At 46.3% G+C, this 23,202-nt stretch overlaps 5 protein-coding genes across 5 annotated transcripts; 3 read left to right on the forward strand and 2 right to left on the reverse strand.

Moving 5' to 3' along the window:
- Window positions 1-714: 714 nt before the first annotated feature.
- N7478_006760 (branched-chain amino acid aminotransferase, cytosolic) lies at window positions 715-2,140 on the forward strand (the record flags this gene model as incomplete). The annotated part of the gene is made up of 4 exons (XM_056922974.1): window positions 715-949; window positions 1,011-1,308; window positions 1,365-2,063; window positions 2,128-2,140. The coding sequence occupies 4 exons, from the start codon at window positions 715-717 to the stop codon at window positions 2,138-2,140; spliced, it is 1,245 nt and encodes a 414-aa protein (XP_056781011.1).
- Window positions 2,141-3,144: 1,004 nt separating this feature from the next.
- N7478_006761 (sugar porter family MFS transporter) lies at window positions 3,145-5,073 on the forward strand (the record flags this gene model as incomplete). The annotated part of the gene is made up of 6 exons (XM_056922975.1): window positions 3,145-3,508; window positions 3,567-4,046; window positions 4,115-4,239; window positions 4,301-4,466; window positions 4,527-4,633; window positions 4,696-5,073. The coding sequence occupies 6 exons, from the start codon at window positions 3,145-3,147 to the stop codon at window positions 5,071-5,073; spliced, it is 1,620 nt and encodes a 539-aa protein (XP_056781012.1).
- Window positions 5,074-10,428: 5,355 nt separating this feature from the next.
- On the forward strand, window positions 10,429-11,482 carry N7478_006762 (bZIP transcription factor; the record flags this gene model as incomplete). The annotated part of the gene is made up of 3 exons (XM_056922976.1): window positions 10,429-10,594; window positions 10,701-11,257; window positions 11,330-11,482. The coding sequence occupies 3 exons, from the start codon at window positions 10,429-10,431 to the stop codon at window positions 11,480-11,482; spliced, it is 876 nt and encodes a 291-aa protein (XP_056781013.1).
- Window positions 11,483-18,056: 6,574 nt separating this feature from the next.
- Window positions 18,057-19,172, reverse strand: N7478_006763 (casein kinase II subunit beta; the record flags this gene model as incomplete). Its single annotated transcript, XM_056922977.1, has 1 exon — window positions 18,057-19,172. One exon carries the CDS (start codon window positions 19,170-19,172, stop codon window positions 18,057-18,059), a length of 1,116 nt encoding a protein of 371 aa, XP_056781014.1.
- A 929-nt stretch (window positions 19,173-20,101) lies between these two features.
- On the reverse strand, window positions 20,102-22,811 carry N7478_006764 (transcription factor domain-containing protein; the record flags this gene model as incomplete). Its single annotated transcript, XM_056922978.1, has 4 exons — window positions 20,102-21,067; window positions 21,129-21,380; window positions 21,443-22,172; window positions 22,654-22,811. The coding sequence occupies 4 exons, from the start codon at window positions 22,809-22,811 to the stop codon at window positions 20,102-20,104; spliced, it is 2,106 nt and encodes a 701-aa protein (XP_056781015.1).
- Between the last annotated feature and the right edge of the window lie 391 nt (window positions 22,812-23,202).

Consider the following 23,202-nt stretch of genomic DNA (forward strand, 5'->3'; position numbering starts at 1 on the left):
AAAAGAAAACCAATGGTAAGGATCGAGACGTTATGCGACGACAAGGCAGTTGTTTGTTTCACAAGACGTTCAATGTGTTCGAGGCGGGCATGACTCGGACAAAACGATTCGAGGTCAATCGGTAGTTGAGGAATGAACAGCCTACTGTTCATCCAAGCACGGATTAGCCTTTTTGTGCTTGGGGTCCAGCGCTTTAGATTGAATTGACACGAACCGATTAACGGAGCGCCTCCACTCTTGATAACATGTAACAATGTTCCTATCGCGCAGGGGTCACGTGGCGGGTAGCTACTTGGTGTTGAACCCTGAGGCATCGGGGTTTCCAAATCAGGTGATTCCCCGCGCTTTGCATCGGAAAGTCGGGAACTGAAGCTTTGAAAAAGGCAGAGAGAAGAATAAAGTGGTGTCTTATCAGCCAATCAGTACACACTTGAGGGCCCCATGTCCTTCCGAAGTCGGCGGGTCTCTCTATGCAATTAGGACGTGATGATTGGCGAGATCGGCCCGTTCCTGACTCATCGAGTAATCGGCCGCTATCATTCTCAGGCGGTGAACATGTTCGATAGCTTTGATTGGGCGGGAACGGAGTTTGTCTAGAGCTCCGAAGGGAATTCCAAAGTTGTTGCGTGCGGAGTCATATTGGTTATTTAAAACCCCCGTTGGAACAACTTCGACCTTCTCCCATACTCCCATCTGGTGATCATATATTTCGCCATGAAGTCCTTTCAACAATTGACTCGCCAAAAGGCCCTATATGGCCTCCCAATGGCCCGCCTCCGCCCGTCTCAAGTCACACCCGCCAGTCGGTTATGGCAGAGGAATTTCAGTGCCACCACATCGGCAGCACAATTGGCTGGCTTGGATGCCTCCAAGCTAACCGTGGCGAAGACAGAGACTCCTAAGGAGCTTATTCCCAACAAGGATCTGGTTTTTGGAAAGACTTTCACCGGTATGAGGCTAGGTATCGTCTGTCGCATGCCGCACAACGGCTAATTCGGATTCCATTTTAGACCATATGCTCTCGATTGAGTGGACTGCCACTGAAGGCTGGCAAACTCCCCGCATCGTCCCCTATCAAAACCTGAGCCTGGACCCTTCTACCTGTGTGTTACATTATGCATTTGAATGTTTCGAGGGAATGAAGGCCTACAAGGATCACACCGGAGGCACCCGCCTTTTCCGTCCTAACAAGAACATGGCTCGTTTGAACAAGTCTTCTGCCCGTATTGCTCTGCCCACATTCGACGGTGAAGAGCTTACAAAGTTGATCGGGGAGTTTGTCAAGCTGGACAACCGATTCATCCCAGAGTCAGTAACAATCCTATAGTACCGATATTATGAATATTTTGCCTAACTATCCACAGTGCCCGTGGTTACTCTCTGTACCTCCGACCCACTATGATCGGTACCCAAAAGACCCTGGGTGTTGGTCCTCCTGGATCCGCCCTCCTGTTCGTTATTGCCAGTCCCGTGGGACCTTACTACCCCACCGGTTTCAAGGCCGTCTCCCTGGAAGCCACCGACTACGCCGTCCGTGCCTGGCCTGGCGGTGTGGGTGACAAGAAGCTCGGTGCCAACTACGCTCCCTGCATTGTTCCCCAGCTCGAGGCTGCTTCCCGTGGCTTCCAGCAAAATCTGTGGCTCTTCGGCGAAGAGGAGTACATCACTGAGGCTGGTACTATGAACCTCTTCGTTGCTATGAAGAACAAGGAAACCGGCCAGAAGGAGCTGATTACCGCTCCTCTTGACGGTACCATTCTGGAGGGTGTCACAAGAGATTCCGTGCTCGAGCTCGCTCGCGAGAGGCTACAGCCCCAAGGCTGGGGTATCTCTGAGCGCAAGGTCCGCATGCCCGAGCTTGTACAGGCTGCCGAGGAAGGCCGCTTGATTGAGGTCTTCGGTGCTGGTACTGCCGCTATTGTCAGCCCCGTGCGATATATCAGTTACCGTGGCAATTTGGTGGACTGCGGCCTCAAGAAGGAAGAGGAGGCTGGTGAAATCACCCTCCAAATGAAGAACTGGATCGAGGCCATTCAGTACGGAGATGAGTCGCACCCATGGAGGTAAGTTAATCTTTCTAATGAAGTGTATGCAGGGGGTGAGATCAAATACTAATAATTTATGCAGTTATGAGATTTAATTATGAACGGATATATAGAGCGAGATCCGGCATCTAGAGATTTTGTCGCGTATATTGGTTGTGGATTTCTTTTCTAGAACAGTTTACCTGTCATGTGCATTTTCGGCATAATTTTTATTTTTTTTGCATCAATGCTTTTTGAAATAACTTGGTTTGGTCCCAATGTTAAGATTCCCTAGGTCCTCTGTGGAGCATCAAACTCGTACTTATCCAACAATAGTAGCTGCATCTATATGATCTGTAGCTATATCATCATATCCCCAGGTATATCATGATAAATTCGTATCCAGATACGGTTCTCTGAATAGAAGACTTTGCCTCAGACATGCAGAACTTCGAGACTTTCAGGCCTCAAACTCCAAACCTTGGGAAGGACAAGGCAGAACACAAACCAGCGTCATTGGACCCGAGTGAGCTGATCCCGGCCTGTCCTGGGACACCCTCCACAAAACCTCGGACACCAAGCTGAACAATACCAACCATTCAACTTCCACCATTTTCACACTCAAGATGATGCAATAATCCACCTGGTATCGGTCCATGTCCGAACGCGGGGGTACGGATCAGCTTAGTCCTGTTATTCCCCGAAAAAACAAGCAATTTGAACGAAGCTTCGATCGACACACGCGGGGAAACCTCAAAAAGGAAACAAAACGGTATGATCTCTTCGGGCTCCACTTCCAAACTCCATTTTCAAGTCGTGTGCACTCGCTCTCATGGCCCGAGAACGACTAAATAAAGTGCTGAGTGGGTGTATATTTACGTCGTGTGTAGTTGATTCCCCCCCACGAATCCACATTCCCCAGGTCCACCCCCACGCATTTCGGCCTCACCATAGATACGGGCCGGCAGCAAGGGAAAACACGGGCACATATAAAGGCATACTCGGTCGCTTTGATGCATAGCCATGCTTTTCTTCCCGAGAAGCCCTTTCGAGAAAACTAGCCTTGTCGGGTAGTGTCAGCCCTATAGCTATTTTGCGCATTTGTTTTCAAGTTGTCAATATGGTCGATAGGACTGGTATTAGTGGCCTTAAGGGGCCACTGCTTGTGGCGGCTATCACTTCAGTATGTTCTTCATCGTTTTTACTCTTTGGATATGATCAGGGTGTCATGTCGGGAGTTGTCATATCGGAATACTGGCTGGATGCAATGGGAAATCCCAGTACAATAATGACGAGCACCATCACGGCTATATACGATATTGGCGCGCTTTTCGGCGCAATTATAGCTGCATTTACAGTGGAGCGACTTGGTCGGAAACGCAGCTTGATGGTTGGCGCAGCTCTTGTTGTTATTGGTTCTGCTTTAATGGGAGGATGTGTCGAAAGAGTTCTTATGATGGTGGGTAGAACTATTACTGGCCTAGGTATGCTCTCTCATCAAACTTACTCCTGCTAGCCACTAATAAACTCTTGATACTCTAGGAATTGGGTTCCTTACCTCGGTTGCACCTGTTTACCAGAGCGAGATATGTCTACCAAGTCAACGAGGATGGCATGTATCTTGCCAGTTAACGATGATGCTTTTTGGGCTAATGCTGGCCTATTGGATCAACTATGCCTTTTATTTTCAGCCTGGGCAGGTCCAGTGGCGATTTCCATTGACATTTCAAGCTCTATTTGCCATTTATGTTTTGATTGTCACGCCCTTCTTACCCGATACTCCACGTTGGCTTATGCTTCATGAGCCCTCTTCTGAAAGAGGAACTATCGTCCTTGCCAAATTGCGCAATAAGCCAGAACATGACCCAGTTGTCCAAAGTGAAAGGTCTGATATTATGACCGCTATCAACATTGAAGCAGAAGAAGAAGGTTCTTGGAAGTCTCTTTTCACGGACGGAGGCTGCGCTGTGAATAAGCGGTTTTTCCTAGCTCTTGGAATTCAGTTCATGCAACAAACCTCCGGTAAGCATTTTGAAAATCCAGATTTGGAATTTCCGTGTTATTTTATTTACTTATAATCCACCCTCTAGGTATCAACATTGTCAGTTACTATGCACCAACCCTATTCAAGGAAAGCCTGGGCATGTCCCAGGAGAGAGCCTTGTTTGTTGGATGCTTTCTCCAGGTCTGGTATATAATAGCATCTTTATTGACAGTATGTCAATCACCTTTTTCTCATACCTCATGGATATTCTTCCAATACTAACAGACAACAGTGGTTCATGATCGACTACATTGGTAGAAGACGACTCTTCATAAGCATGGCCATCGGCATGGGCGTAGTGTTGATTTGTGAGGCCATCACAGTATCAATTGGAACCCAAAAATCCGGAATCGCTGCTGTATTTTTTGTGTTTGCATTTGAAGCCTGCTTCACATGGGGTGAGTACCAGATCTGCTACCCACCTGAAAGGTAGTACCAGCTAACACTATATTCTTCAGGTTGGATGGCTACAGTATGGGTATACCCCGCTGAAATTCTCCCTCTCAAGATTCGATCCAAAGGAGCCGCACTGGCTGCCGCCGCAGACTTCCTGGGTAACTTCTTGGTACGTGTTACTTCATGAACACTATATCATGATATTGAATAATCTAATCCCTATCGCTATAGGTCGTTGAAATCACCCCACCAGCCCTTGAGAACATTGGCTACAAGACCTACATTATTTTCGCAGTGTTCAATCTCGTTGCCGCAGTTATTGTCTATTGCTTCTATCCTGAAACCTCATACCTGAATTTGGAGTCAGTGGATCTTCTTTTCCTGCCGGGTGAAGATATAGACCAGGAGATTGAGTCGAAGCGGAAGTTTTACCACAAAGCAATTCAGTGGTCTGTGGTTCCTAGGGCACGAATCGCTGTCAAAGAGGCTAAAGCGAAGCAAAAAGCTGGTCTTGCTGAAACTATCGGTGATGTCGAACAGACAAAAGCCCATAGTCACTCTGTTGTTAAGGATAATGTGGGGACATACCATGTTGAGCTCCAGGAGTAATTCAGTATCGTCTAATGAAATTGGACTTTGTACATTAACTTCAAGTTGCTTACATGCATACATAACATTGACGACCTTGGAAGAACTTCAAGTTGAAAATGTGAAGCACAGCTTCGAGTTATATATCGTAATAAACTACTACTAGCTACTAGTAGATGACAACCTTTTGAACATTTAAACCCTATCAAAGATGAAGTTTTGCACTAGATATACTACGTAGTATTAGCGAGCTACGAGTGTATTTAAGATGATTGCAGAATTTAATCCAAACAAGCTGCTTCCAACTTGGCTTCATGAGGCACTCACATGAATACTACCACTGTCGGCGCTTGGCACTGGTAGACAAAGACAATATCTGAACCTTCAATCTTGGAAGTGGCGGAAACCTTTTAGATCACGCAAAGGCTAAGCTATACCTAAAATTGAAGCACATATCAATCTAGATCGATCTATTGAGAGTTTTCCGTTTTCAGATGCCCAAATCTATAACCATGTGGTCACGTTCGAATTAGGGTCATTTGCCGGAACCATGCCCTATCTAGATATTCCAATCTGACAGTTTCTCCTCAAACCCATGCATGAACACCGTGCATACATATGCAAGGTCAGATCCACTGACGTATATATTTGCAACTACTATCTTGAAGTTCTATTTCCCGTCCAGGCCCCTCGATTCAAGGAAAAGGCTCGCAGTGGCTGTCCTCGATGCTCAAACAGGCAATACAATCGGCCATGGCGGCTCACCCGTTCAGGGGCCAGCAGCACGACATCTGCTGACCATATATCTTAAAGACCAAACAATGCACAATGACGTGCCCTCTTAGTCAATAAAACTGCCCCCATCTCCAAAAAATGGATACTAGATGCGCCACAAGGATCATGAATCAAGCTTTACCCCTCAGATACCGGGGCATAAGCATTATCAACAAGCTTATAATCGAGACATACTATAAAAGCCGATTTGGACCCATAATGAAATAGGGTCCCCGACTTTCCTTGGCATAATCAACGATATGCACACTTATACATATCCAGGAAAGACTAGTGAAGATATGTGGCTTCTGTATAGGTCCTATTTGGAGGAATTGACCAATCCGGGGACTATGTTCGGTCCTCCCCTGTGCATATCCTTAGTCAGACGAGGACCTAGTACGATCATAGTGCTGACGAACATGCGACACCGCTTCACGCCATGAAATACAGAGGTGAAGCTTGAGGATTGCTCCAACTTGGGAAAGTTTGTCGGTACAACGTCGCCATTATCTCTGGGCGTGATGGGAAAGATTGGGTGCTGAAGTCATTTGTCCCGTCCCGTCCCTCGGGGCATATAGAGAGTTGTACGGCCGATGAGGCTGTTCCGCAAACGAGACAGGATAGGCGAGTTGCAGCACGTGTGGGCCACGTGGAGGGTATTAGAAACAGTAAACCCAAGCCCAAATCTAAATGCAGAATGTAAATCTCCAAATCTAAATTAATAAAAAGATCAACTATAGCCTCTATCTCAATGATGAATAATAAGTAAGGAATAAATCAAATCAAATCAAGGAAAGCCCTTAAGGCCGAAAACATGAGCCAAGACAGCCCTTGTTTCAGCCTGAGTCTGTACACCTGCAAAGTGGCATCTGCAAGTTCTAGAAAGCAGGCAGCGACTAGGATAGATGATCTGCATTAGCGAGGCAGTCAGAATGGCCTTAAATTAGTTTAGTTTTAATTCTAATTCTAAAAAATATGTGGCATTGTACTCTATCCTGCAGATTAATTCCCTCGTGCGGACCGGCAGGTCCAAGGGGCGTTTCTCAGCTGGTGCGACGCAGAGACTCAGTATCCAATAACAGGCATGACGTGTTGCCTGTCAACTTTCGAAGGTCAAACTCAAGGTAGTCGGGATTAAACTTACAGACGCTAGTGGTTTGTGACTCGGACTGTTAAACCATGTTGCTCTCGCAGGTGGTATTGACAGATGATCCTCCGCCCGACGCCGCCTACGCGATGGAATTCATCGGAGATAGACCTTATTCTGGATACGATGCTGTTGTTCGTTGGGCGCCTTGTCCAACGTGCAAGGCTATTGGGCGGTTACCATGCCTGAGTTTTGAAGAGTATGCGAGGAGCTTTTCCCCGATTCAGTTCGTACTCGGTCTATATCGCAGTTGCTGTGTAACTTGGGGGTGGGTTGGGGCAACCAGTATGAAGGGAATGGTTTCGGAGATTGCCGTATAGACATCTACTTTTTCAGTGTATAGAAACTGGCCAGGTGGACCAGATGGTGAATCAATAAAATAATTCAAAGTACAATAAAATAAAATATTGCATTATTATTATCTTTTTGGGGATTTTCACAAGAGACCCGGGGAAAGGGACCGCGATGAAAAAATGGCGTTGTTTTGATTGAGATCCGTGACACAAAAGCACCAAAATAGACCAAAGCCGATGCAATGGAAGGCGAAAAGACTGCAGAGTGCGTGTCATGGAGTGCAGCACACCGCCAGGAACCTTTTTCTAGACGGTTACTAGAAGGGCCGAACTCGAATCCCACCCAAGCATCCGGGACCTAGACGAGCTGTGAGTGGTTCACATCCCTGCTGTCAGAGAGGAGATGTTCCCAGGGATCAAGGTGTGAGGCTTGACAACCGAGCCGCGAAGGGGATGAGGAGCGGTGAAAGGGAAAGACAGTCATGCGCTGTGGCACCGAATGAGAAAGCCTCAGCTCCACCGGGAACGTTCAGTGCTCTGCTTTGTCGGGACCAGCTGCTCAGCCCTACAGTTTGGTAAGTTCAAGCATGGTAGAATTGGGGTAGGTCTATTGCCACGCTCCTTGGAGAGGGTGATGAGTTGAAGCCCTTCATGCATACAGTACACACCTCCTGTACTCTCTTTGCCCAGGTGTGTGTTCCTTCGCCTAGATTGGTCGTAACTACATTGCGCTCCTTGGCTGCCAACACCGGTAGTCCTGACACCCGGATTGGTTGGGGTGATACAGTCCCCGCTGAGCCTCTCGGTGTCCATTGTCTATGGTTGACCCCGCCCTGAGAATTAGTTTCTTCCAACCTAGAGAAGAATGGCCAGCACCTTGGGAAAATGTGCCGCATCCCAGCTAACTTGCAGATTACACCAATCAGGCAAACCCTAACCTACGACGCCCGGCATCCTACGGAGCACTAGATTGTGAAATGGGGAGGGGTTCCCTTTTTGTTTTAACTCTACTCCATACCATTTTGTATTTTTAATTCCATGGCAGTTAAGAACCCGCGAAAAAAAAAAGAAAAAGAAAAAGAAAAACAAAAAGAGAACCACAGCTTCCCAAACAATCCTCTCAGTGATGCACGTTACATTAGCGGGGGATAGGAAATATAGTAATTTGGCGACAAGCCACCAACTTCATCCCAAGACTGTATGGAGGTGGGTACACTAACTTGTGCCCATACGAACGGACCAGCCAAATGATTAGAATTCAAGCTGAGGAATTGTTAAGCGATTACGGAGTTCCCCCGTGAAGGCCCATTCTGGTAGTTTTTTTGGGCCCCCCGAAGTACTAAATTCCGCCCCCTCCTTAGTTCAGGCTAGTAGCCTTGGTAAGTGTCTTGTATGCATCCCCAAGAATGTATTATTGTTCATTAATCAATTATTTATTTATTCATTCTTTTTATTTTTTGTCTATTTTTCCATTTTACAATTTATTTTTGGCCCCCTCTTTTTTTGCACTTTCCCCCGCCCAGAGACTCGGCCTCCGGGTAAAAAACATAGCTCGAGGGTTTGTTTGATCAGCGATCAGCACCACCCTTCGGGTGAGATCTTTATCCCCCTAGTCTGTTGCCAAGACAAAAAAACGACCTACCCAAATGCCAAATCGGTTTGATGTGTATAGGGTAATCGAGCCAGGAGGTTACAAATCTTAAAATAAGATGGTAATCATAGCCAATCGAGCATGAAGAACCAACATGGCAGCAGAGATTCTAAAACGTGGCCCCCTTTCCAACTGCCCATCTCCACGTGAGAAAAAGGAGAAGAAATAGACGAATGAATAAAATAAAATCATAAAAATCATAAAATCAAAGAATGTTAGTGTAACCCCCTCTGAACAACGCACATTTTCCCCGTTTCATCCCCTGGAGTATCGTGTCGCCGCCTGGTCAGAATATCGAATGAGGTTCGAACGTTGTTCCGGTCCAGATGCAATGCCAGTGATATCCTTCTTTTCGGTTTTTGGTTTTTTGTTTGGTTCTATTATTTCCCAGGGTTATTGGGTATTATTTCTTTTCTTTTCTTTTATCGCCCCCCTCTCGGTAGGTGTTTCTCGCACTCATGCATAATACTAGTATGTGAAGCAATCAAATACATTCCACTATGCCGTAGTAAAGAGACCAGGAAGGTGTTCTGCAGGATCTAGAGATTCCTTTGCTTCCTGTAAATCCACCGGAGCCCACATCGGGACCAAGAGAAATAGACGAGTAGTGACCGCGCCATAATGCCAAATGAGGAATTTCTGTGATTTCTAATTATCTATTTTTTCTTATTTTTTTTTTCTACTGTATTAATTTTCTGGGCATCGCTGGGTTCGGCGAGCATGGTACGCGAAAACGTGGCCCAGATTGGTGGGTTGACGTACTTGGGCCAGGACCAGGTCGAGGCTGAACAGCACGGAATCATCCCTGTCTATCCATGCGTATCCATGCGGTGCAAAAGGATTCCATTCCTGTCTGGTATTTTTGGCATTGGGGATTTGAATTTGGGGGAGGGAGGAGGAAGAGGAGCGCTTGCTGAATAGCATGATTATTCTATCATTTCAAATATTCTTGTCATTTATAATTCTAATAATTCTAATAATTATTATTCTACTGTAGAATTAATTGAATTATGCTTCAGGATTTAAGGATTTGTCCCCTTCTTTAAACCCCCCTAAGTCTCTCAAGTGCTTAGTGACATGCACGGAGTGAAAAAACCCCCAAATTTTTAAAATTAAATTAAAATTCATGGAATCTCGTAGTCATCAAATCCTTGTCAATCGCTACCCCCCAAAATAATACACATGGCACTCGAGTCTAATGTGGGCACGGACTGCATGGTTATCGGGACGGAGCACTCGGGGGGGCTTAGCATGTCTGCAAGGCCCAATACGCAGAATTACCCAGCTGATCGACGGGATTAGGAGCCCCATTCTCCGTCCTCCGAGTATATAATTCAATTGGCCCCTCCCCAGGCTTTCGGCCTTATCGCTGTGGATCTAAACCTTTCTTCCTTTCTTCCTTCTCTACTCTATTCATAAGACTTGCCTTGTCTCTATATATTAGTTCCTTGTTCCTTCCTCCAAGTTTCACACTCGTACACTGATTGTTCCATCCCATCCACACTTGAACCATGCATCAATCTACAAGTTACGATGCCCGTTCGGGTTCTCGTTCCTCCAGTCACAGCAATAGCAGCGCCTTCAGTCCCAACGCAAACCCAAATGAAGACTGGACCAAGATCTCTGATCTAGCAGAGCGTCGCCGCATCCAAAATCGTATCGCGCAAAGAAATTATCGTGAGTATACATCTATACACAGCATGGAGTGGGACTCGAAACAAAGAGAGAGAAAACGCAGAATGCAAAGCAAATGCCTCGAACCATCAACTGACACCCCTCACAGGCAAGAAGCTTAAGCGCCGCCTAGAAGATCTAGAAAGACGAGCTGCATCTTCAGCCTCACCAGAACAATCCCATGCAGAGGTCGTCCAACAGCCAAAAGCAACAAACAAAGGCCGCTCCAAGCACCGCGCCTCCAAATCAGTTGACTCCAAACAACAACTCCCCCACCATCATCAACAGGTAGACCGGGCCGGATCTTATGAATTCTACAATGGTGAAGAGCGATCAATGTTCGCCCAACAATGTACTCGCCAATTAACCGCCTCGCCACCCCCGGCCTTCTCTCCATACCCCCAAATGCCCGCATATGAAGCCTACCGCCAGACATACAACCAAGTACCAGTCTACCAAACTATCCCAACAGGATACGGCAACATGTCATTCCCCGAATACAACGACGCAATCCCCTCAGTGGTTCCCATGGTTCCCACAGCAGCAATGGGAGCACCCCGCAAAGCCTACGATGAAGACATCATGAGTCCGTTTAGCATGAGTTATGCCTCGATGGCAGGCATCGATTTATGTCCTCAACCGACACACGCAGAACCCAGTCTTTCGGTACATTTTGCCCGATAATTTAAACGCATTTTTTTCCTACGCCGCGGAAGCTAATCTCTGTGATGAATGCAGATGCCTTCGCTTTCCTACGGGTACCCGGATAGCCAGCGTGGAGTATCGACGTCCCCCGGGGCTTCGATCTTTACGTTTCCGTTAACTCCGGAGTCGACTCCCTGTTCCCCCCGGTCTATGCCAGGGCTGTACGAATATGATCTGCGGTCATAAAGCGCACCGGAGATTATTCTGTGATTATTTTTGGTCTTGGTCTTGTTTTGGGTTTATTTCATTTTTCCTTTGGGTTTTTGGGAGTGTCTCAGAAGGGAATGGGAACGAGGGGGCGGACACGGAACACGCATGGACCGAACTGTAAAGCCTTGCGGACACTACCGTTATGTTGGGTCCAAAAAACCTCATGGTTGATCGAGCGATGATCATTTTTATGGTCCCACTATGATTCTCTGGCTGGATCTGGAATCTCCACTTGTGTCTTTATTTATTTACTGGTTTTTTCTTTTTTGTTTTATTCCCTTTGTTTAATGACCGGAACCTATTTCATTGGGACATGTGTTGACGAGCGAGCATTATCTGAGGCGTTCATATCTATATCTATATCTCTATCTTTATATATTATATTTTTTCACTTCTCTGATATGTGGCATTTATTTCCTCACTCCACTTCTCTATTGTGATTTTATCTTATCTTGTGATGGGTTTGTTTTACTCAATTCTTCTGCTGATACTTTAGGGCTATGGCAAGCTCAGCTATGATAGGCGTATGGTATGGGGAACTTGAAATGGACAGTGCGTTTTCAAATATTCCGAAAGATTAACCATGGAGTCGGGAACATTACACCAAAGCACTCAACGATTACTCCATAAAGCGAAGTGTCTTTCCATCCCGTCGTAGCTCCATTCAATTACCTTTTAATCGGTGATAGCGATTGGCCAGCCTTCCCAGGACACGAAGTCCGTGGCCCCCAAACCTGGAACTTCCACTGTAATTTTACCGTTTTCTATTTTTCAGGCCTCCCAGCTGGAAAAAAGGCGAAAATCAAATAAATGAATCATACGAAGTCCCGAAAGGTCCTTTGCGGCCCCCAGACGCTAAACCCGCATTCGATTCCGCATTTGGAATGTCCGTAGCCTGCCCGTTTACTCTTTTCAGCGGGTCCAACGGTATATGAAACAAGTTACTGCTAGTTCATTTTCCCACTTCGGTCTCCTGAGTGGACCTCCCGATTAGCGTGGTCTATTCTGTTGCTGCGCGTGGTCCATACATGACTTTATTCAGCACGTCACTTCTTCTCGTTGGTATGTAGAACAAACTACTGTACTAGTACCAGTGGAGACAGTGGGTCTTCTGGTTACCAGATACCAGAAACCGATTTGTGATTTCCCCTCTCAAGACCCCGACATGACTCAAGGATCAGAACGGAAGGTAAAAAGGATAAAATCAAATTAATAAAAAAAATAAAAAAAATAAAAATTAAAAACCATGTGGTTCAATCTAACCACTCTGCTGGATTTGTGATCGCTGCAGAAACCCATTGTCTTCCACCACCCCCCCAGACCAGACGCCAATCACATGTAGAGAGCGTTCTGCTGCCTAGTGGCTTTGTAGGGTCTCGGCCACAATGGTCTAAAACCCGAAAGCCGATTTTAAGTAAAATGATGCAATAATGCGAGCTCTCTCATCTCTCCTATTTCCCCGGTTCTGCCAATGTTTATTTTGCCTCTGTAATGAAACAAGGCAGAGTCTATTTAGATAGGAAAATCCGGATACAGCAAGCCTAACTAATATATTAATAAAAAAGCAACTTGAAGCGTTCAACCGTTTACTACATCATAATTATACAATCGACAAAGATCAACGGAGAAAATAAATACCTAAAAAAAAGAACCAAGGAACCAAGAAAACTTTTTTGTTCTTCCCAACCGAGACCGAGCCAAGTTACAAAGTACTGTCTTTACGGATCAACTTGAACAAATTAACACAGCTGCATGTCGCTATCTATTTCCTCCCCGGGAGCCAAGTGCATCCTCCCCCTCTCCCTACACCCCATCTGCTGGGATTGGTGAAGTTCCGGTAGGGCCACCCTTGGCTACCCCGTATACGCGCTGTAGATAGAGCCGCTCCTATTTTAAGATACCAAAAAGAATTGCGTGGGCGTTATGCCGCCTTTCTGTTCGTTACCGACAACTTGGTTCTCACGGGGTCTTTAGGTAGCGCCCAGTGGACAGGGGGGAAGGTTCATAATGGAGAATGGGGAGGAGAGGAGACACTCCGCGAATTGTAGCAAAGACAGCACAAAGACAATCGGGTGGCCCAAGCACCCGGGTTGGGATTGGCATGTAGCTCAGGCTTCGGCCGTATTGCACCGGGCCCAAGGAGGAAAGGCGTGGAAGGGCTGAGGCTAGGCTAAGGTCGTGTCCGTATAGGGGCTGATTCACGTTGTAGCTAAAGGCTTAAAGTGGGCAAGTCAGTGGGGCTTGGACGAGTGTCTTCATTTTCCGTTCGCGGTTAGCGTGCATAGTTTTGATTTTAGGGTCAAGACGGAGGAGATCTTGGCTTGTGTTGTGGAGTTGATCACCACATGTACGGATGCGGCAGGGATGTTTACTACGGCCATGCACAGTTATGGAGTATGGGGTGGGTTTTTAGTAATTCAAAGGAGGATCATGATGAAATAATCCGGAGTGGACTTGCTCAGTTTGTACAAGGTATAGAGTTAGTTAGTACTTAGGTAGGATCAGTTTCTATTAGGTACATTAGTGTGTGAGAGAGTCCGGGGCCAAAAGGTTATAGCAGGCGCAGCAGGCGCAAGGAGTGACCCAGATCCCCTGACTTGAAGAGTATGCAGAAAGGGTAGAATCCATCGGCTAACCTTAATGCAGACCAGAAAAAATAACCAAAGAGAGGGATAAATAAACTCAACTAAGCCTAGATGGATGGAGTTGGGGCCGTTTCTACCGAGATGGCTTGATGCCAGCCTTGCCTATCGGACAACCACCGAGTTTGACATGAGGATGGAATTAAAAAAGAATCCACTAAGGCCAGCGACTATTGGCGATGATCTAATTCGGGTTTAAGACGATCAAGTCCATCAATTACACATGGTTGTGAGAGGAAGTAATATCCCCGCTAACGTGGTAGTTGCAGAACTACAATGTAATTTGCAATATGCATGTATCACATGTACGCGCAAAGACTACATTAGTGTGGATATTAGTGTTAGTGCAGTGGCCTATATAGTTAGCAATTCGCATCCTGAAACATCTTAAACATTCCACTGTCATCATCCCGTCATCATCTCTCTAACAATAGAGCATGTTTAGACTTCAGATCATCATATCCATAGAGTGGGGGGACACAAGCCTCACTTCAGCTTCAAGGTTGTTCAGCCCAGTGCTTAGTACAAAAAATATTGAAAAAATAAAATAAAATTGAAAACCACCATCCAAAGACTCGGGGCCACTAAGTCCCCCGAATCCCCGATTCCCGACTTGCTTCGCCAAATCCACACTAACGCATATATCCTCTAGCGTAGAATTAGCGCTCGAAACCTGGCAAAGCCACGAGGGAATCCGGAGGGGGGCCGAAACGTTGGAAGTATTCCTTCAAATCAGATTAAGCACTGCGTAGGTTTACCGAGTCAATTAAGTTGCCCCACCATTCTGATGATTCATGGGGTCTGATCGGCAATTGTAGTAAAGTTGGCCCCCAATATAGAACGGTCCTCGGGAATGTAGATGGAATGCACCAAAAAAAGCCCCCCCCCCCAGCACACCAGAATGAAGCATTGAAACAAGCATGCCTGTTTCATGGGTCAATGCAGATCATGTTTGGGGGGAAGTCTGCAGAATTGATCAATTTGTCAATATGTTGGAATTTGGCCCCGACTTTTACATCAGAACAGTGGAGTCGGCGGGATCCTCCGCTATGTGCCTTCTTTATCGCGTAAGGATTGAAAAGAATTCATGGATACTCTATGGTGATTTGCATTGTTCTACTTTTTGAGTCTTTTTTTTTAAAAAAAAATGAAAATAATTAAAAATAATTCTTCTTCAGCTTTGACTATGGAGTTTCCAGCTGTGTTTCGAAATAGGGCCGTAAAAAAACCGAGTTTAAGGCGGTTTGACAGACGCTTAGTTCTGAGTCATCAATTAGTATTCTAAACTTATAGTTAACAAAGTTCAACCTTAATCAATCATCGAGACATTTCTATCTTTGGAATCATAACATCTAGTGTATCTATCAAAGTGCCTGGGTAAGGCGTGCTGTACCAACCTAGTACGGGATATTTCAACAACTAGACCCACCGACAATGAATTGCACACCACAGAGGCAAATCCCTGCAATATGTCCATGTGATTTACAATGTTACACTTACGATTGCGATCCCGGGTATTTCCAACTTAACCAATCAGGGAAATGCCCCCAGGGAGTTTATTGAGATAGCACCTTCGCCTACGTAGTCTGGTGACGTGGGTGTTTTGCCTAGTAGTAAATGAGTTGATTTGTCGGGAACATTCCCCAGGCGTCTATGATATGCAAGGAAGGGAACGAAGGCCCTCTATTCGGACTAAAGGGACAAGGGCCAGGGGTCCAGCCACAACATTAGCAAGCCATTAGACATCCGAGCAGACCAATCACGGCACAAGAAATCCACTAGCAAACACGAGTCAGTGACAGGTGGGACAGATGCATAAAGTGCGTCGCGTTTGGAGATCACACCCGTCCCGTCTCGGCTCCAGTCCGTAAGTATATTCGGCCTCTGTGGAAATTGATGGACTTGGATTTGTAAACCTTCTTCAGCTGCACACGTGGATACATAGATACCAACCTACAACGCCTACCTAAGACATACCCCCCCCTCAAATCCAGATCTATATTGAATATATATAATAACTTTATCAATAGTTACTGGTCTATAGCTCTGATAGGCAGATGAATTAGGACCACCACCTACGTCATGACGCATGTGTGGTGAGTCAATAAAGTGCACATGGGCTTTTTACGCGAGCAAAGAGAGGAGGAGATGCAAACAAAGCTGCATAATGAACCTAAACCTGGTACAACATTCCCAGAGTGGCAAGACCTACATACAAATTCCAGACTATCTATAATAACAACCAGAATTATACCCATCGCAGCTACTCCGTAGGTACTATTGATTGAACGAAAACGAAACTCCGGTTCGCTTTGTTTACCTCAACTACCTGCCTAGCTAGGTTCGGTACATTATTTAAAATAGAACCGCAACTACGACGTGGCTAACGCCCTATTCCGTCCAGTAATCGCGTCCCTACGTAGCTCCATGCTACGGTAGCTATGGATATCGCCTTTACGGCCGAGTTGATACCAAACCACAATGTCGGTTAAATAATGCATCGCGCCTTTTTACATTTCTATAGTGATGTACATATACATATCCTTGCCATATGACATGCGCTTGGATCTGGATCTGGCATCGCATTGACCTCGGGTAGGTACGTGGGCGTCGGCTGTTTTGGAATATTGTAGATTGTGATAGAAGAGATTTGTCAAGTTGAAGCCACCATGTATATCGTGCTCCTTTTATTAAATGAGTTGATTCTAGGATGGTTCTAGTTCATTGCCTAATGGGATTTGTAACGAAGGCGATATTGTTGAATCTCTTGACCAATGGTCTTTGCATGGAGAGGTGCATGGGTATACCTTGAAATATATGATATCACATTTTGAGCCATATTAGTCTCTCATATAGTAGATAAGAATCATATGATTCGATAATCTCAAATGTTGTTACGATCTTTCATTTTTGTGCCTTCTGAATACGTGGAGCTGATACTAGAGGAGCGATTTCTTGAAAGCTTCTGAGCTCCAAGCTCATCATTGTAACTCAGGCTGCACATATATATCGGTTGAATATCTTCTTTGTAGTCTAGCCTAGCGTCCCTCTGGTCGGGCGCTATGCGAGAAGTGCTTCGGTAAGACGATACCAACTTGAACATCTACATAATACTACCCAGGTAGACAGCCTGAGAGTGACTAGTAGTACATATGTATATGCTAGATACAGGCAGCATTACCTACTACTACATGTGTAGGTACACATGTACCAGCACTGGCATTCTGTGTACTACTTGTATGCTATAGGCCGCCCACCTAGATCACGATAATTTATACATACTAGTACATACCTATGGGATGGGTAAAGACAACTTGAAGGGAATAAGGCCGTCTATACCGTGACATCCTACTAGGGTGAATCCTGTCAGTAGAGATAGCCTCCGGGGTCTCTTTTAATAGTGAGAGTAGTACCTAGGGATTCTCCAGGTAAACAGCTGGTATCTAGGTACTACATACATTGCTTACAACTTTAAATCAAGATAGAATGTGCTCACATGCCTATAGGATGTGAACTTTGCTTCTAAAAAACTTTGAGGTATAGATAGGTATTGAAAAATCGATGCTTAAATTTGCGCCACGAAATGACCCTGGAAAGACTCGGGAGAATGAAGATGCACAGAGACATATACCAAAAATCATAGTTTAAAAAGCATAGAATATCCCATTCAAAAGAACAATCAGACAAAAGCAAGGAAAGGCCAAGCTCATTGTGTCGTCGTCATCAACTCCCTGCATCTTCGTACTTCCCCGACGGAAAATCATTTAATCTTCGCTGCTTGGAGCGGTACTGAGATCTTGTATCCAGGGTGTAGACTTGATCAAATGGCACTTCGATGCAGGTCGCGTGTTGTTTTGCCTGGCCTAGGGCGACGTTTGCTTTGAGATGAATATGTACTTGTACGTCACTTAAAGCTCCGCTTGTGCGTTTTGACCTGAGGCAGGGTCGCCCAGTCGCCTCCGGCGCATAGGTGCCTTTTTCCGATTTGCAATCGACGCGTCCTGGTTTTGCGTAGGGTTCATTTCTGTGTCTCCATCCTTGTCTCCACCACGAGATTTCTCGGTGCGAGTGTTTGCGTTTCCACCTTCTTGGAGGGCAAGGACTTGTTCGTGCTGCCCAGCCTCGTCAAGTTCGTAGATGTTTTTAGGTTTCAATCGAAGCCACTTCATACGGGGACCCACGCGCGAAGCCTCAGAAACCTTGAATCCATAAATTTTCGGGTCGTAGAGTTTTCCGCGCCCAAGTCCTGGGCAAAAGTTGCTTGTGTGCACCCCGTTGATCTCAAGGGGCTGGTCTTCGGGGGTAGCTGGCTCGTATTCGGAAGTCGTAGCTCGGCTTCCAGACTGTGGAGCGTTTCGTGACATGTTGGAAAGTGAGGAATCTAAGCGTGGTCCTATGTCAAGATCTGGGAAAGTCATGAAGAACAGGCATCCAAATGTTGTTCCAAAGAATGCTCCATCAACGGAATGAAAACGGCTGTTTGGCGGGGTATAGATATCCATGCAGCCAGGGCAGAATAGCTTCACAGTTTCTTGGCCGGGGGTATCAGATCGGCCGACAGGTAGAACCTTGCATCCATTACAATTGACGCGCGGGCATACTCCAAAGTGCTGCATTTCGTACTTTTCGAGCATTTGTTGAATACCGGGTCGCGAAGTAATATAACGCTGGTGGATAAGACCGTACAGAAGTTCCGCAGAGCTCTCGATGACACTCAAATCACTGGCCACGCGCGCGTGTCGGCGATCGCCAGCCCTCCGGTATCCCAATGGTCGGTCATCACCCAGAACATCATCCTCGTCTTCCTCCTCCTCTTCCTCTTCTTCCTCATCTTCATCATCTTCAGGTTCGACATCGAGAATCATCTCCAACGCCTCCTTGTACATGGGCACCTGCGACTGCAGACCCGTCAGGTTGAAGTCATCCTCAATGAAATCCTCCGATACCTCCGCAAAGAATTCATGACCCATAAGTGAGCAGAATGAGGAGATCCATGACTCCGGGGCACCCTCCGACGACGACATATCGAAAGAAGCGGACACGGATGAGGAAAGGGTTGATTCAGACAGTTGACTCAAATCCAGCCTGTCCAGGCCGTCGGCCAACGCCGAACCTGTCTCTCTCGACACGTTGCCGAGATTGTGGGAGGAACACGAAAGAAAGGCGACGACAGCGCAGCAACCCCGTCACTCGAATTTGCGAGGGGGTTGGGTAGAGCAGCCGTGGGCGGGAGGGATCAACGTTTGATATGTGGAGACAGGCGGGAGAGGGGTTCGCTCGAGGGGGATAAAAAAGGTGCAGGGTTCCCTAGTAGTCGAGGGAGTAAAGTCGGCGAATGTGGTAGAGTGGCCTGTCTTCAGATTGAAGACAGTTAGGTGGAGTCTTGGTGGAAATGCCGAAGGTTCATAGCACTGTGCGGGAGGGGAGGTTGTGCGATCCAAGTCAAGAACGTCGTATCTTAGCTGGCCCCACCAAAATCTTATCAGTCCCGAATCAATTCAAAGAAGCAAGGACAATTTTTTAACTATATCACATACCAGGGGAAAGAGATGGTCATCCAGATATCGGGCCACAGCACATAAATGTTTATGACCCACCTGTTTTAAGGTGGTACTTTGTTGAACTGAGATCAAGTCCTGGGAACGTTAGGCTGGGGCGGTGGGAGAAGCCGCTTGTTGCAAAAAGACGCAGATTCTAGCACTGCAATCGTGATGGTTCATATGACCCTATGTAGCACCAGGCAACTTCGACGAGGAGGGGTTAAACGATATGATGAAAGCTCAGTTGAGGTGGGATGTTGAAGTCACGTGCAGGAGTCTAATTCTTCGAGACCGAGGGACATATCTATTCTGCCACCCAGATTTATATGTGTAGTATATACAGTCTACATGTCATTTTTTACCGATATTTTTGTCCTGACTCTTCCTAGATCTAAAATTTCAGGTTCTCTTCATTAAAATAATTCTCGAATGATGCGAGAAAAATCCTCTTCGCCTCCGAGGATTCCAGAGAGTCCTTCGCCAGTATTTTGGATTTCTCCGTCCGCGCCAAATCCATTCATCCCTTCAACTCCATGGCCGGTTGAAACGAAGTTACCAAATGAGCCGACAGCCTCAAACAAGTTTGTCAACTCGTGACTCATTTGAAGACCATTTAGTGGACTGTTACCTAGCTCGTCAACCCCGTTCATTGCCCCATATACACCCAAGTCATCGATTGAATGCCCGGCTAGACCTGCCATAGCTACCGCAGCACTAGAGTGTGGATCGCTGGAATCAGTACCAAATGGACGAGCAAAAACGCCCAGTCTTTCCCCAATCTTTCGAAGACCCTTAATGGTCTTCCACAAGCGCTTCGAAACATAGGACTTGGTGCTAAAGCCGTTGATTAGATCCAAGGCCATATAAAACTCGTCTCGTACTTGGCGATTAAAATCAGAAGGCGTATGGCACACAGCGAGAAATAGTACTGCCAAAGCAGCAACAAGAAAGTAGTTAAAAGTGATTTGCTGGGTGCGGTAGATATCAGACATCTGATTGAGTCGCGTGAGCACTCGAACCGTGTCTTTGGCGATGTCTACCACAGTCTGAGCATGGGCGCGGTCCTCTAAAATGCTTGCCGCTGAGTGAAGGACTGGACGATAGATTAAAATTCGGAGTTGGTTCATTCGCAGGTACAAGAGAACTCTGAGACGCCGCATGCCTCGGCTTGCTGATTCTCCATTTTTAGGAGATTCAACTGGATAGAACTTCAGTTCATCGGGTACCTGCTTGTACCACTGCAGGACTTGATAGTCCAGGTAGCCGATTTCATCTCGTCGAATATCAGTTGTCCCTTCTGAGCCAAGGCCAGAATACCAGATTTTGGAACTGATCCGATTGTATGAAATCATGCAGCGCAGGTATAACAAAGAAGTGTCCTGATAGCCCCAAAAGTTAGTCAAATGAAATCCAGGTCATCAATAGACTAGTGTTCCTTACAGGTTCCGGCAGGGTCGGATCGATATCTTCATCTTGAATCACAAATGGTAACCCGGTGCCAAAACTCCACCGCCGATCCAAGCTGTACACAGTCCAGAAGACTCTAGTAACTTCTTCCCACTGATTTTCGTTCGGGAACAATTTCATTAAAGCATCGCGGCGATGGAGACCCATCTCTAAACACATGCGCGCAGCTAAGCCGATCAGTCGGTAGGCCATGGCGTCGTCGTCGGTATGAAAATGATATGTTGCCTATTATCGACTCAAGGTTAAAGCAGTCCTCATAAGAGACACATAACTTTGTCCAGACTTACCACAATTGCAAAGAGTTGGATATTCTTGATGCCGTGGGGCTCCCATAGTTTAGACTCGATCACGGGCTTGATACTCAAGTATAATCGCTGACCGAGTTCACTCTCCCCACCTCCTTCAACGATCAACGTTGTCGCGAGAATAAGCTTGAGCAGAAGTGAACTGTCGTCATGAAGGCTGTCGGGCCCAGGAAGACCACGCTGGGCAAATCCTGTACGCGTGGCAGCCTCCATGAATGTGTATAGAAGAGTAGCCTGATTGGTTACCATACTGATCTCCACCAGAGGATACATTATGCCAATCTCTTCCTCATAAACTTTGCATAAACGTATAGCCTCATCCCGACTGATTGACCAGATAGGATCTTTGGTTGGGTGGATAGTAGGGACAAGCGGAGGTGGAGAACCAGCGGGTGTGACATGTGCGGTTGTCAAGTCGTCGGGTATTCCATCTTCAACTGGATTAATTCCCATACTCTGAAGGCTTGATTTGGCAACATCAAAGTTGAAAGCTGAGCTTGTTGGACCATGGAAGCGCGGATGCCGGGACCGAGCTTTCGGTATGCCCTGAGGCATTGGGGTGAATACAGGCTGGGAGCCATCTCGAGACAAGTGATCAAAGATAGGTGACTCGAAAGTTGACTTTGATGTGCGCAGTTCATTGAGGTTGGTAAACAGATTGTTAACTTGTTCCTGTAGCGTTGTTATTTGGGAGGTCATCGACCGGAACTCGCTGCAAAGAGTTTAGTATTGGAGGGCATCGGCTTGTCAGTGGACACGGCAACATACTCAGAGTCCTTGAAATTATTATTGCAGCAGTTCGGTGCATATCGACCTTCAGGTCAAGTCAGCAAAAGAATCGGGATCCAAAAGTGAAAGCTAAGCTGCGGACTGCGGACTGCGGAACGCATCACACGCACTCGGCAATCGTCTCGGAGATGAAGGAGTTCATACATTCCAGATTGAGATGTCCGCATCGTTGACACGGCACTTGGCCATTGCATTTAATCTTGCGCCGCTTGCATTCATTACTATAATGAAAGACTTGTCAGCCGATTGCGGGAAACCTATTTTCCATCGCGGAAAGCAAAGGGAAGAAAGACAAAGTGGCATGATGCATCTGTGCTTGTATGCATGCCTCTCGGAACCCCGGAATGAGTTAAATGCCGGGGAAGTGAAGAGTCAGATCATGCAGAAATCAGGCCATTGCATACCAAGCGATTGAGATATAACGATTCCGCTTTGCGCGCGTCTGAGTTCCGTTGCCCTGTTCCGCCTTTCTCTTTGCCGATTCTGGACCCGGAGTAGTCTCCTGATCGCCGGAGCCTGTCTGCGGCGGTGTCCGTTCAATTTGAGGTGACTCTGAAGCCATATCAGGCAGAAACAAAGCCACTGGGGACAAGAACTGAAGGATAATGGTAGCGACAAAGTGCGGAGAAATTCCTCGCGGGGTTTGCCGCTTTCCCCAGATTCGTGGATTACTCATCTCATTTCTCGGCCTCTGGTTGGAACATACCCACTATTATCTACATCGGTCGTGTGGAGATTACAGAACTCTTTCTTTGATGAGAGTTTTAGTTTTATGCAGCCTTGACTGTTATTGTTATTATTAACTAAGGATAGGTTGAGATAAATGATGAAGTCAACTAAGTTACATACGAGGAGGTATAGTAATGGAGTTGGATCGGACTCAAGTCTTATCTACTGTTAAGGTTGACGTCAAAGGGTTAGGCAGGTAAAGAGTGATGATATTGGATAGAGTT

This window comes from Penicillium angulare, assembly GCF_028827245.1.
Source record: "Penicillium angulare strain IBT 27051 chromosome Unknown utg000004l_segment0_segment0, whole genome shotgun sequence".
Lineage (NCBI taxonomy): Eukaryota > Fungi > Ascomycota > Eurotiomycetes > Eurotiales > Aspergillaceae > Penicillium > Penicillium angulare.